Raw genomic sequence first — 12,443 nt, forward strand, 5'->3', positions numbered from 1 at the left:
ATAGAGATATTACAAATGTAATAATTGATATTTCTTTATAATTACAAATTTATGTGACAGAATAAATAAAATAATCTACGATTTTAAAATATTAAATAGATAATCTTTAGATACCGTTCTGAATATTTTCCGAACTATTTCACTAGTTTTAAAAGTTAAAACGTTTCTCATTCTTTCCGGTAAAATAATTACAGCTCTAATCTATCAAAATAAGTAATTATAAACGTATTCCTTCCTGTCAAAGAAATGGTTCAATTGCGTAAACAACTTCAGAACTACCCTACTAAGAAAGTTCAATCAATATAACCGCAACCACTCCACTGTCGACCAATCAAACTAGCCCACACAACTAACCAATCCCATGGCACACAAAGCCGCGGGTGCGAGGCGCGCAGCCCGTCGCCGCTGGCCGCGCGCGAGTGCCGCCGCGCCTGGCCGCGCCGCGACCCCGCCTCGCCGCTGCTGAGGCGCGCGCTGTCGCCTGACAGGTACACACACGTACACGCACACGTACACGCACACGTACATGCACACGTACACGCACACGTACACGCACACGTACACGTATACGTACACGTACACGCACACGTACACGTACACGCACACGTACACGCACACGTACATGTAGACCGTAACGCGCTCACACGCACACGTACACGCACACGTACATTAATGTACGTACATTAGCCCACAGTGTAAGAACTACGAGTACTGGCACAATATAATGTCTGACTACAAAGACACTCAATTATTCCTTTGGACTACAAATATAAGACAATGAGTTGCAGTTTTACATACAAAAAACATTTTACATATAAACCAAGCACATACGAATTTTTATTGAACATATTATTATGTATATTAATAATTGCACTTGTATGTCATTAGCAATTTTATCATTTTATGTTTCACTGTTTTGCACTGTCAGTATGGCACCTTGTTTTTGGGGTAATTTAGTTTCATACTCACTATACATTTCATACACTGAATGTGGATTGCATTGTTTTGTAGACTTTCGTTTTACAACTTTTTTCTACTATCTACTTAAATTTGATGTGAACCAAAATTTTTATACGTAAATAAGCATTTAGAAGTGATAACTTTCACTGATTCGCAGATTAGAATCAGTGATGTGCCAGTGCCATTATATCTGAACTGTTTAAACTTTAAAGTGTGTGACCAATCAAAAGTCGTAACATTCTAGAAATAGTCAATGAATTATTTCATTCCAATTCACAACACCGGCTTTATATCTCAATGTGTAGAAATTGAATTCTAGCATACTGGCTAGTTTATACTTTATTTCGTTGTGTCACGTATACTGTAATTTTAAAGTGATTTTAAAGTGTTATATGAGACGAATACACACTTCTAACACTTAAGGAATGTGGTTGTAATATTTTCAACTCGGTACAGACTACACCCCCGTTCAGCGGAAGCCAAGTGCTCCATATCCCCCCTCTGCTGTGGGGGGGTGAGCACAAGTGCGGGGGGTACAGTGGGCCCCCCTCGCCGCGGGGGGACCTGGCGAGCCCCCGCCCCCGCGCCCCCCACCCCTCCCCCCACGGATAAGGGGGATGAGCCGCTGTTGCCGAGGATAGCTGAGGAGAAGGACTCGCCTACGCATCATGCAGCTAGATTGCCTACTAGGTAAGTTTGGTGGCGATATGTACATTTTAGTGTAGATTCCGTATATTTTTTAATGAATTTTCCTTAAAATCTAGTTTAGTAAGGTTAAAATAATATTTTCAATGAAACTAGAGACAGATTGTCGTATATTATGGTAACTTTTTAACGTTTCCTTGTAATTTTTAATCATTTGGGAACGTAATTTGTTTTGCGTAGTACCTATACAGTTTATTTAGAAATACCCACTACAATTTGAGAAAAATTTTTTGCTGAATAATTATTTTACATTTTATTTTACACTTTTAAACAATTAGAAATCAGATAACCATTAAAGTAAACTCAGGATATTGTACAGGACGCCGGCGAAGCAGTGCACGCCGAGCATCTTCACGTCGTCCCCGAAGGCGAGCGTGGACAAGTCGTTCGACGCTAACGCTTCGTTCGCTTCGCTTTCGCTGTCAGACGAGTCGTTTGTCGACACCAGCGTGGATGCGTCCAATTTGGACACGTCGAGGGAGATGCAAGGTGAGCAATTTGTGTTACCACTTTCATTTGTATACAGAATGCATTGAATACTTTTCGTAAAATGCACAAAGTCCCAATAGTATTTTTTTTATCAATAGCTTTAATTGAGATTGTAAGTCTCTTATCAAATGTATGGTTCTGAATTGATATATTAATCTTAAATTCCTGAAACTGATGTCAATTTCATGAAATTGAACTCTCCTTTGAATAGTGTGGAAAGATAGAAGATAAAATATATAAGCGTAGGTATATAGAGCAGTGTACGTGTTTTGTATATTTTATAATAATGTCTTTCAAATGCCAGTTACAGACAATAGCCGGTCCAGTACAGATACAAGCATTCCATCGTCTGAAATGAGCAAAAAGCTCACAACAACCCAAGAGTCGACCTCAATACCGGATATTCAAATGAAAACACGAAAGAAGTCCGACTCGAGTCTAAAGGACGAAGATTTCAAAGCGAAAGAGAAATCTAAATCGAAACAGGAGAAACAAGAGAAATCAGAACTGAAGAAACAAGACTCGATGAAGAAGAGTGAGAAATCGGAGTCGAAAGAACTGAAAAAACAAGACTCGATCAAAAAGATAGAGAAAGTAGATGTGAAACCGGAAAAACCTCAAGAGTTGTCGAAGTCTGATGAAAAGAAATTAGAGAAAATGGAACGGAGCGGGTCTGTGAAGCGAGTGGAGACTAAACAAGAGAAACAGGAGAGAGAGAAAGAGTTGAAGGAGGCGAAGAAACAAGAGAAGCAAGAGAAAGCGGATAAGAAACAAGAGAAGATGGAAGCGAAGCGGTCCGAGTCGATGAAGAAGGAAAACCTTAAGAAGCAGGAGTCGGTTGAGACCATTAAGGTAATTTTATGATCATATGACTAGGAATATATTACATATTATCAGACTTTGATGAAATAATGTAAAAAATTTGGTTATTGCCATATTGTAACGGATTAAAACGTGACTTCCGTTTATAAGACGCTTTTATTAGACCTGTATGTTTATAAGTAACCGATTCCTATAGACTCGATATTTTATTCCTTGATAAGTATCAAAAGATGACAGTACAAAATGTTTTAACTTATTTAATGGCGTGTGAGGGAGAGATTTTAGTCCGCGCACTTTTTTGTCCGCTAAAATAGATTATTTACAACTGTATCGAGCAATACAAACGAAGTGTGATTATTTCACAAAGTAAAATTAAGTTAACTACATATTTTTTTTTTATATATAATTTTTTTTTCTTTTCTCTTTTACTTTTTCAGCCACCCGCGTTACATTAATTATATGTATTATGTATCTATCCTCTACCTTAGGTGGCCTGGAAGAAGTCGTTTTAAGCGATAAGGTCACCTTTTGTACTTCACATCCAAACAGATATATATTATACTGTACATTGTAATATTAAATGGTGTGGTACAATAAATGATTAAATAAATAAATTACATATATTTATTGTTATTTCAGTCGCCGGACACGGACACGAGTGAGGGCCGCGGTAAGAGCGTGGTGAGCAAGCTGCTCGGCGTCATGGGACGCAAGCGGGACGACGACGAGCATCGCGGGCGACGGGCAGACAAACATGCAAAGAAAAAGGTATGGTACAAAGTACAGATACTACACACCTCTACACACCTCTATAATACTACTGAATCCAGAAAAAGGAGTGTATGTGCCGATCATACGTGTCAAAAGTGAAACTTCCTTGGCAATATTCAAAGATATTCACAGATAATAAGATATGATGAAGCGACCTTAAAATTTTACTCTCAACGAGCCGAAAGAAGTTTCACTTAAAAAATTTGCACACGATACGGGATTCGAACCCGCGTCTTACGCCATGCCGGGCATGACCTTACAACCACCCGTGATCCAGTCAGAGCAATCGAATTTATTCTACTCACTCGGTTTCATGTGTCTAAGGGACACTCCACGCCATCTATTGAGATGATTAAACACGTCCTGTTTAGTCTATAATATCGTTTTCTGAAGATTTCGTATTTTTTTCACGTTTATAAATGTTACGTTTCATTTCAGAATACCTCCGCGCCCCAATTTCAGATGCAAATACCAACGAAGCCGTGTGACGTATCCACGAGTGACAAGAGCTCGGAAAAGGAGATCGAAGACAAAAAAGCGAAAAAGCGAGGCAGGGCCTCTAGCTCCTCCTCTGGGGAAAAGTGAAACGGATATATGCTTGTCAATGTCACTTTTGTAACTTAAAAAAAAAAACTCGACTGTATTTGACAGTTTCGAATTTGCGCGCGGTTTTCAAAGTTGGAATGTGTATGTTTTTTTCAATGTGTGTGGGATTTTAAAGTTTGAATATGGCAAAGGTTGTTCGATGTGTTTTTTTAATAGTAACGTGTCTTCTAGTATTCATGCAGTAAAGTACATTTTTAAATAATAAAAAATCATTTCTATTTTTTGTATTCTTGTAACCGTTTTATATGCAAGCTGCGTATTGCTATTTCTTACAGTGTAGTTTTAACATTTCAAGCTATTATTAGGAACAATGAGCACTGTAATGTGTAATGGTCGCCATTTTTAGAAAATAGTTAAATTTAAAAGTGTGATTCGGATACGGATACTAGATTGTTCTAATTTTTCTATATAGTGTTAATGTGGAATGAATTTGAGACTTGTGTTTATCGTGATGGGGTTTCTAATGGTTTGTGTAAGGATTTTTGTAATGAATGCTTTGCTACTCCAAATATTTCTGTATAGACGTTAGTTGCGGCTTCACGTGACGTTTGGAGAAATTTTAATATGAACAAGTCATTTCTTAAGGTTGTCATCTTAGTACCGACTTGAATGAAATAAATTTCATAATACTTTTCATACAAAATAACTTTTTTCGAAATTCCTGAGTGTCGTACTTTAACGTAATATTTAAAAAATCTAAGCTTTACCTAGACTATGTATTTTATAAAGCGTTGTAAAGTGACGAATAAGATATACATATTAGAGTGAGACGGCACGCTCTTAGTCTAAAGGTTCTTTCAGGCGAGTTGGAACTTAAAAAATGTACTTTTTTTTTCAGTATTACAATGTTGAGGCATATAGATTTAATATAAATATCACACTTTTTTAAAGTTGTAATTATTTTTTTGTGAAAGATTTAAATCTCATCGTACTTGGTGTTTAGGGTAGATGTTTGATTTAGATAATAGATTTACTAATTGTGATAGTAATTTTAATAGGTTTTATTTTTGTTAGTTTTTTCTTTGATTTTCGTTACATTTCATTTTTATATAATAATCAATAAACGTGAATAAATTACTAAACTGTATTCCGTAGATATAGTATTTTGTAATTTCATACGTAAACAGTATGTAAACTTAATGTGCTTTTTTCATTTTGCATCCGTACATTATGTTATTGTTTATTTGCAATAATTTCATTTCTCACTATAAGTGCCATAACTATGTTAACTGCTGCTGCTTTCTTAATCAATAAGAGATTTAATAATATAAAATATCTACCAGTAACATTTGTTAGTTTATTGTTTTCCGCATTGAGACGTTCTTTTGTCTTCCAATTTGTTTTTATTACTGTTTCGTTATTTAATCCGAAATATTATTATTTAACAAACTGTTTCACGGAATAAATTCTGTTTTTAATTATTAACGAACGGCTGTAGACATTCCACGTGAATTTATAATTTATTGTCAGTAATATTCGGCTCACCGTTTTGTTGATTGTTCACGAAATACTCATTAGTTGTTAAAATTTCTTGCTACGTATAATGGTGATACAGGGTTAACATATAACTACCCTATTTTATATATTGTTTAAGCTTAAATTGTTATTTTAAAATTACGAACGCCTGATATTGTTTTTGGGACCATAATAATTTGAAATTATGTATATTGTAAAGTTAACTATAATTTTGTATGATAATTTAATTAACATTTAAACGTTTTAATCACAGTTAAAATGTTCGATATCGATGTTATTCAGCGTAGGATATAATTTTATCGGAGCATGTGTAAGCTAATAATGTAGATTCGTCATATCTTCACCTCTGTGTTGTTTCCTGCCATGAATAATGCTTAATTTAAATTTGTTTAGTGTAATGTTCAATGTGATTTATAAATAACAGTCTATAGTGAATGAGGAGATATTTTCTTTAGAATACGTGTATGAATTGATACAAATACGAATAAAGTCATGAATTAACTGTTCTTAAATTTTGTTTTATTTAAACACTACCTTAACTTTACCTATAGGTACCCAACGACGTCATACTATACTAGCACTCACAGAGGGTCGACTTCAAGCTACCTAAATGACAATTTTCATCAAAATATTATGTTCTATACATAGAAATCTAAATAACAAGACACTAGAAGTCGTAAGCGTGCGTGACACGCGTGACCTTGTCGCCACTCAGGTGATTTTCACATCACCAGTGCATTCGTCACTGTTCAGTTGCTCTGGAGACGTATGAGTGTATACATGGTGTGTTTCAGCAATTCCCATTGCGGAAATTCTTCCACAAGTTGTAATTATATAAAGGAATAATACTTCATCGGAAAATATTTTTTTTTAGAAATAATGCTGTTTTTCCTTAAAATTATAGAATATTTATAAGTATTACGAGTGTCACCATAGTAATCGAAATAACAATGAATGACACAGTCGACCATTCTTATTATCACGTTTGTTCGTATTGGAGCAAAAAGTCTCATATACTTAGGGATGTTATTCTAAAATAAACCGTAAATTCGTGCGTTAGGATACATATTCAAAAGCTTAATTTAATAGTTAAGTTAGTTTTCACTAAAATCAAGCTGTCCAATAAAAGGCATAGTTTACTTGTGTGTATTGTTTAGCTTTCGGTTTGAATGTGTTGATTTTGGCGACAGCGGTTTTCATACGAATTATGACATTATAGCACTTCTATGTGTCTTGTTATTTAGATTTCTATGGTTCTATAGTTTTTCGTATTAGTGTGTACGAAAATCAACATCTGTCCTACTTATAGGATTGAGTGCATAATGAAAAGTTACATATCTCATCACTACATAGTATAAAACAAAGTCGCTTTTTCTGTCCCTATGTCCCTTTGTAAGCTTAAATATTTTGATGCGCTTTTTTTAATACATAGAGTGATTCAATAGGAAGGTTTTAGTGTATATATTAGGTTTGAGACAAAGCGGGCGAAGCCGCGGGCGGAAAGCTAGTCTATACTAAAATGCAATTTAATGAATAAACACACAAAATTATCTAGCTTGCAAAAAGAGGCTGATCAGATCTGGATGAAATATACAGTATACTGATGGTATAGATTATTCTGAACAAAGTCTGAATTAGCATAATATAATTTACTAAGTAATCTCATTAGCTAATCAGCTCCTGGAAATATCCAGGGAGACCAATAGGAAATTACTAATTAAAACGCTATAAACTGTATAACTTTGTAAAGAATAGAAAAAATGCCAACACGAGGCTAGATGCAAAAAATGGGTCGCTAAAATGTTATGAAGCTGCTCATTTTGTATTTTAAGGTCCGGCGCTACAGATATGGCGCAGAGCAGTGCAGCGCATTTTTAATTTTCAAACTACTATCAACAAAGCTATCAGCATTGTCCACATTGAAATTACATTCAAAAAAGCGCATCGCGCTTCTTTTCGCGTGTGACGCTTCGATGATCGTTATTTAATGTGAACAATGTCGATAATAGTTTGACAATATTCCTATCTGCCCCGGTCCTAACTCATAAGTGACTCAAATTGATGTCTGTTAGTCGCTGTTCTATTCATTTTTCGTCGCTAGCAGTCAGTTGCTCACCTGATACCCGGATTAATTATTTTTGCCACTCAAAACTATAATTATTGACAGTCACTCGTTTTAATACCTACTATACACATATTGTTTGAGTCTAGTAAAGAAAGTCTCACTCGCCAGCTGGACTAGTGCTACATAGTCGACATACTTGATAACGCGCTAGTTACTTCTCTTCTCACTATGAAACCTATTTTTGATATCTATGTACTAAACTAGAAATTGAATGTACCTACTATTAATTGTAACAAACTACTATGTTTAAAATGTTATTGTTGTATTCATGTACGATGTATTAGAAAAAGTACTTAGGCACATTTATAGAACGTAAATTATTAGCATGAAATACCTATATTATTGCTGTGAAGTTGACAATTTTGGATGAACTAGCCAACTCCGTGTTTTGGGCCTGTTTATTTATTTAATATTTTAAAACTATATCTTGTTTTCAGTTCCAAATTACTTTATTGAGTGTCAGTTTTAACTGCTTTAGTTAAAACTGATCGAATCAGTGGTAAAATATAATTACGTACTTTTAACTAGTTAAAAAAACGTTTTCACTGAAACAGATTGAGGTTTTTCAGAGAAAAAATAATGTTATATATTTTTAATAACATTCTTATTTGATAAATTATACTTTAGGAATACAAAAATAGTATGTGTAAAGGGTATAAAATAAAAAACATTTTTATATTTTAAAATTTTATTGAGGTGTCCATTTTGATGTATAATAACAACAAAAATCAAACGCTTAAATCCGTAGCAAAGCTATTTCTTCAAAATTCTATGGAGTAAATAGTAACATACGAACAATAGGGCAGGTTGAAAAAAATTTTGTGCGCAAAAAAACAATATATCGACGATGAAGTATCAATACCTCCTAACTAACATTTTAGCGATTTTCGTTTTATAGCATTTTCGTACTTAAAATAGAGTAATACATAGGCCCATAAAGGTCATTTATCTGTAAACAGTCAATTTGAGGAAATATCAAAGTGTAGCAATACCTTATAACAAAAGTTGCGTCATTTTTGCTGGCAATATATTCTAACTACACCCTGACGCCTCCGCTCTATGTTTTTAAGCACGCTTTCCTTGGCTCATTTACCTACAGTTTATTTTTGGGTTAAAAGTGGTGAGTTTGGCATGCTTTCAAACCAAGAAAAAAGTATCCTAACACGTGCTATTCCATCAAACTCAACAAAACCATCGAAAAATTGCCATTCTTGACGATTTTTTAGATGCTTTTCCAAAACTACCATCGCATTATGAGCGTAAAGATACCAACAAATTGTTCGTAGAGTCAATTAAATTACTAAGCATTGTACATGTATGACGAAACAGCTACTGACCTGACGTCTAGCACTTTTGTTTCGTTTGTAATTAATTACCTGGAAAAGCATTGTGTTAGCCAACAGCTGCCAATTATTATATTTTCTGACGGATGCTCTTACCAAAATCGCCTATTTTGCGTGAGAGATGGAGCTGGAGGAAACCAGCTAAAACTGAAACCACCCGAGCACATGAAGCCAAGCAGCTTGTGAGGGCTGCCGAAGGCTTCAGGGAGGGACCCGGGAGACTCCAGGTGTCTTGCCCTGTACTCTGCAACCCCCGTATATTCCATGATGACGTGGGCTGCCGTTTCCTCGGACGCCATGCATGCTCTGCATAGCGGACTGTCTGTGATCCCTAAATTAAAGAGATGTTTGTTGAAGGGGCCGTGCCCTGTGAGGGTCCCTGTTATTACACGTAGTTGCACTCTGCGTAGGTTGAGAATCCGACGTGCAAGTCTAGAGTCAATGTTTGGTAGGGCTTCTCTGGCATGCTTGCAGTCAGATCTGCTTGAACATTCTGCTTTTTGTGCAGTGCTACTGAGCTGGGTAATCATCAGCCGGATCCAGCTTGCAGGTAGCGGTATAATGGGAAAAGGTCCCATGACCGGTGTTTGAGATGCTCTTCTGGCTAATATGTCAGCAGCATCGTTTCCTCGTGAGTTACTATGTGTCCTTTTATTCATTGTAGTACTAGGGACTTTCCCAGATCACATACCCTAGTTAGGGCTAGGTGACACTCAAGAATTAACCCTGAAGTGATTTCATGGCTTTTGATTGCCACCAGTGCTGCTTTGCTATCCGATAGGATCCGAATCGAAAAGTTGTTACATTCCTTTTGATTATGGCTGAAGCTGCAAGTAGAAGTCCTAGGCATTCAGCCGGAAAGACTGTATTACGGGGTCCCAAGGAGTGCGAGATGTTAATGTTTAGGTCCTCAGAGAAGACCTCAGCACCCGTGCCATTTTCAGTCTTGGACCCGTCCGTGAAGACGAGTAAATCTTCGACGCTGTTGTGCTCTGATGTGTTCACGTAGCTGTATCTTATATTTCTTGACTTGAACGCCAACTTAAGAACAAAGAAATTTACGTTCCAAGTGATTATGCCACTATAACCAAAGCAGCAAGAATATCTCGTCCATATGAAGTTGAACAAATTGAAATAATGTTTTATATTCAAATCACTATCTTCGAGCATAATCACGTGTAGTGACAGGATTTTAAATCAACATTTTACTATAGTATTGATACAAAAACCTAATATTAAAATAAAAAAATGTTGTATTCTTTAGAAAAATTTCTTCTAAGTATATTGGCAATAAATTGTATCTAAAAAATACGGCTTTCTGTTTAAATACAATTACAAGCAATATCTAATATCTGCATGTTTTTTTAAAAAGCTGTGAAATTACATTTAATAAATGATTCCATGATATCTAATATCCTTTGATAATGAACGTAAGCTAAAATAATAATTAAAAACAGTAACGAAAAAGAAATAAAACGTTTTTTTTATCTACTGAAAAATGTAGTTTTTGTAGTTAGCATATATTGACACTTCATCGTCGATATGCTTAGTATCAGATTTAAACATGACATTTAATTGAAACAAGGGTTTAGTAACAATATAACATTGAAATATTAAATGACAAATATTCGTAACACGTAATAGTTTAACAAATTCCTTATATAATTGAATACAATAAGTTATTAAAGGAAAATTAAAGGGTACCTACATTTCTTTACACAGCAATAAGATAAAATTACATCAAAGTTGCAGTAGCATTTTGTAAGGTTTGAAATTATTGCAACAAGACATGAAAATTAAACGTAAATATTCGTCCATTTATATTAAGTAAATACTATCGAAGAAATAACAGGCACCTAAACATTGTATATATATCTACTGGAAAATTCTTCAATCAATTCTAACTTTACCCTGTTTCTACGGAATACCATAAATTAACACACTCGAGAAACAAATAAATTAGTACATTGTAATTGTAACTGCAATCGTACAGTTGAATGAGTTTACGCCTAAATTGTGTTAAAAATCAGATCGTCCGAAACATTTTTCCCTCACCCTCTTAATGAGATTTTCATCGGGAGTTAGTTTCCACTCAGGCCGTTTAAAGTCCGTCTCCTCGTTATCTGACTGAGATTCGAACATATCAGCGGACAAATGTTTTGGTTTATCCAACTTTCTTTTGAAATAAACGTCTCTCTTATCTTCCTCCTTATTTATATTTTCCAATCGTATCCGCGGAGTTTTCCATTTCGGTTCATTCGACTGTTTTATGAGAACATTTGGCGGTGAAAAATAAGAGAACAGTGGACTCGACTGTTTATTCTCCTTTCTGTCCTCGTTGTGGGACATTTCGAGAAAGGAAAACGTATAATCTGCATCGATTACTTGCTCCCGCACGTAAGAAGTGACGTGACGGTTTATCGAGTGATTTACACCGTTGATATTACGCCGTGATTCATTTTCTTGTTTATCATATAAATTTTGAGACTTTTTAACGTCCATAATAAAATCGTAAAATTTGTCAACGTTATTTGCACATTTATAGCATATTGTACTCAAGTAATCAGTTTTTTCAATAACAATTTTTAAACACACCAATATTTTATCAATCATATTGCACCTTTTACTGTAATTACTGAAAAGAGATACATTAAATTCCGAAACAGATAAGCAAATTCGACAAGACTGTGGAGATAATTCCATAATTTAAGCTTAAATGTATTTTATTATAATACTTTCAATAAATTACTACTAAATCGCAAATCGCAAAATCAAAGTTAACATATAGATTATGCTATCAATATTCCCGCCAATTTAATGCTTCCACAGACCATAGATTATATAGAAGAAGACTAATGTAGATTATTATAAAATATATGCTTTTTTTATAAGTAGTTTTGATACAAAGCTGTAGAAATAATTCATTGACAAAATATATTATTTTGGTTTTATTTCGCAAAAAAATACTACTTTGGACGGCTAGCAAATGCATATAGAAAGTATACATAGCCCTTGTTAATTTTATTTATCAAAAAATGAACGAATAAGTACTACATTAGTGAAAGTAATTAAATAGTTCTACTTTGTAAATTTTAATTTATTGTGATATTTTTAATCATAATTATTTTTGTTACTTTTAAAAAAAG

At 34.6% G+C, this 12,443-nt stretch overlaps 1 protein-coding gene across 4 annotated transcripts in view; it reads left to right on the forward strand.

Annotated features, from left to right (window-relative positions):
- The window catches only part of dop (microtubule-associated serine/threonine (MAST) protein kinase dop), an 85,085-nt gene extending 78,744 nt beyond the window's left edge, over positions 1 to 6,341 (forward strand). For 2 of the 4 annotated variants that reach the window (XM_090115798.1, XM_090115799.1), the window contains exons 32-37: positions 375 to 488; positions 1,417 to 1,650; positions 1,985 to 2,154; positions 2,459 to 3,006; positions 3,616 to 3,744; positions 4,186 to 6,341. In XM_090115798.1, coding sequence (XP_089971924.1) covers positions 375 to 488; positions 1,417 to 1,650; positions 1,985 to 2,154; positions 2,459 to 3,006; positions 3,616 to 3,744; positions 4,186 to 4,332 — 1,342 coding nt within the window. In that variant the 3' untranslated portion in view covers positions 4,333 to 6,341. Of the gene's footprint in view, positions 1 to 374; positions 489 to 1,416; positions 1,651 to 1,972; positions 2,155 to 2,458; positions 3,007 to 3,615; positions 3,745 to 4,185 lie in introns of all 4 variants that reach the window. The other 2 variants (XM_090115800.1, XM_090115801.1) reach the window with 2 other exon arrangements.
- Positions 6,342 to 12,443: the final 6,102 nt, after the last annotated feature.

Source organism: Colias eurytheme, chromosome 24, assembly GCF_061535395.1.
Source record: "Colias eurytheme isolate Ceu_HAF_F1 chromosome 24, ilColEury1 Martin Lab GWU primary, whole genome shotgun sequence".
Taxonomy (NCBI): Eukaryota; Metazoa; Arthropoda; class Insecta; order Lepidoptera; family Pieridae; genus Colias; species Colias eurytheme.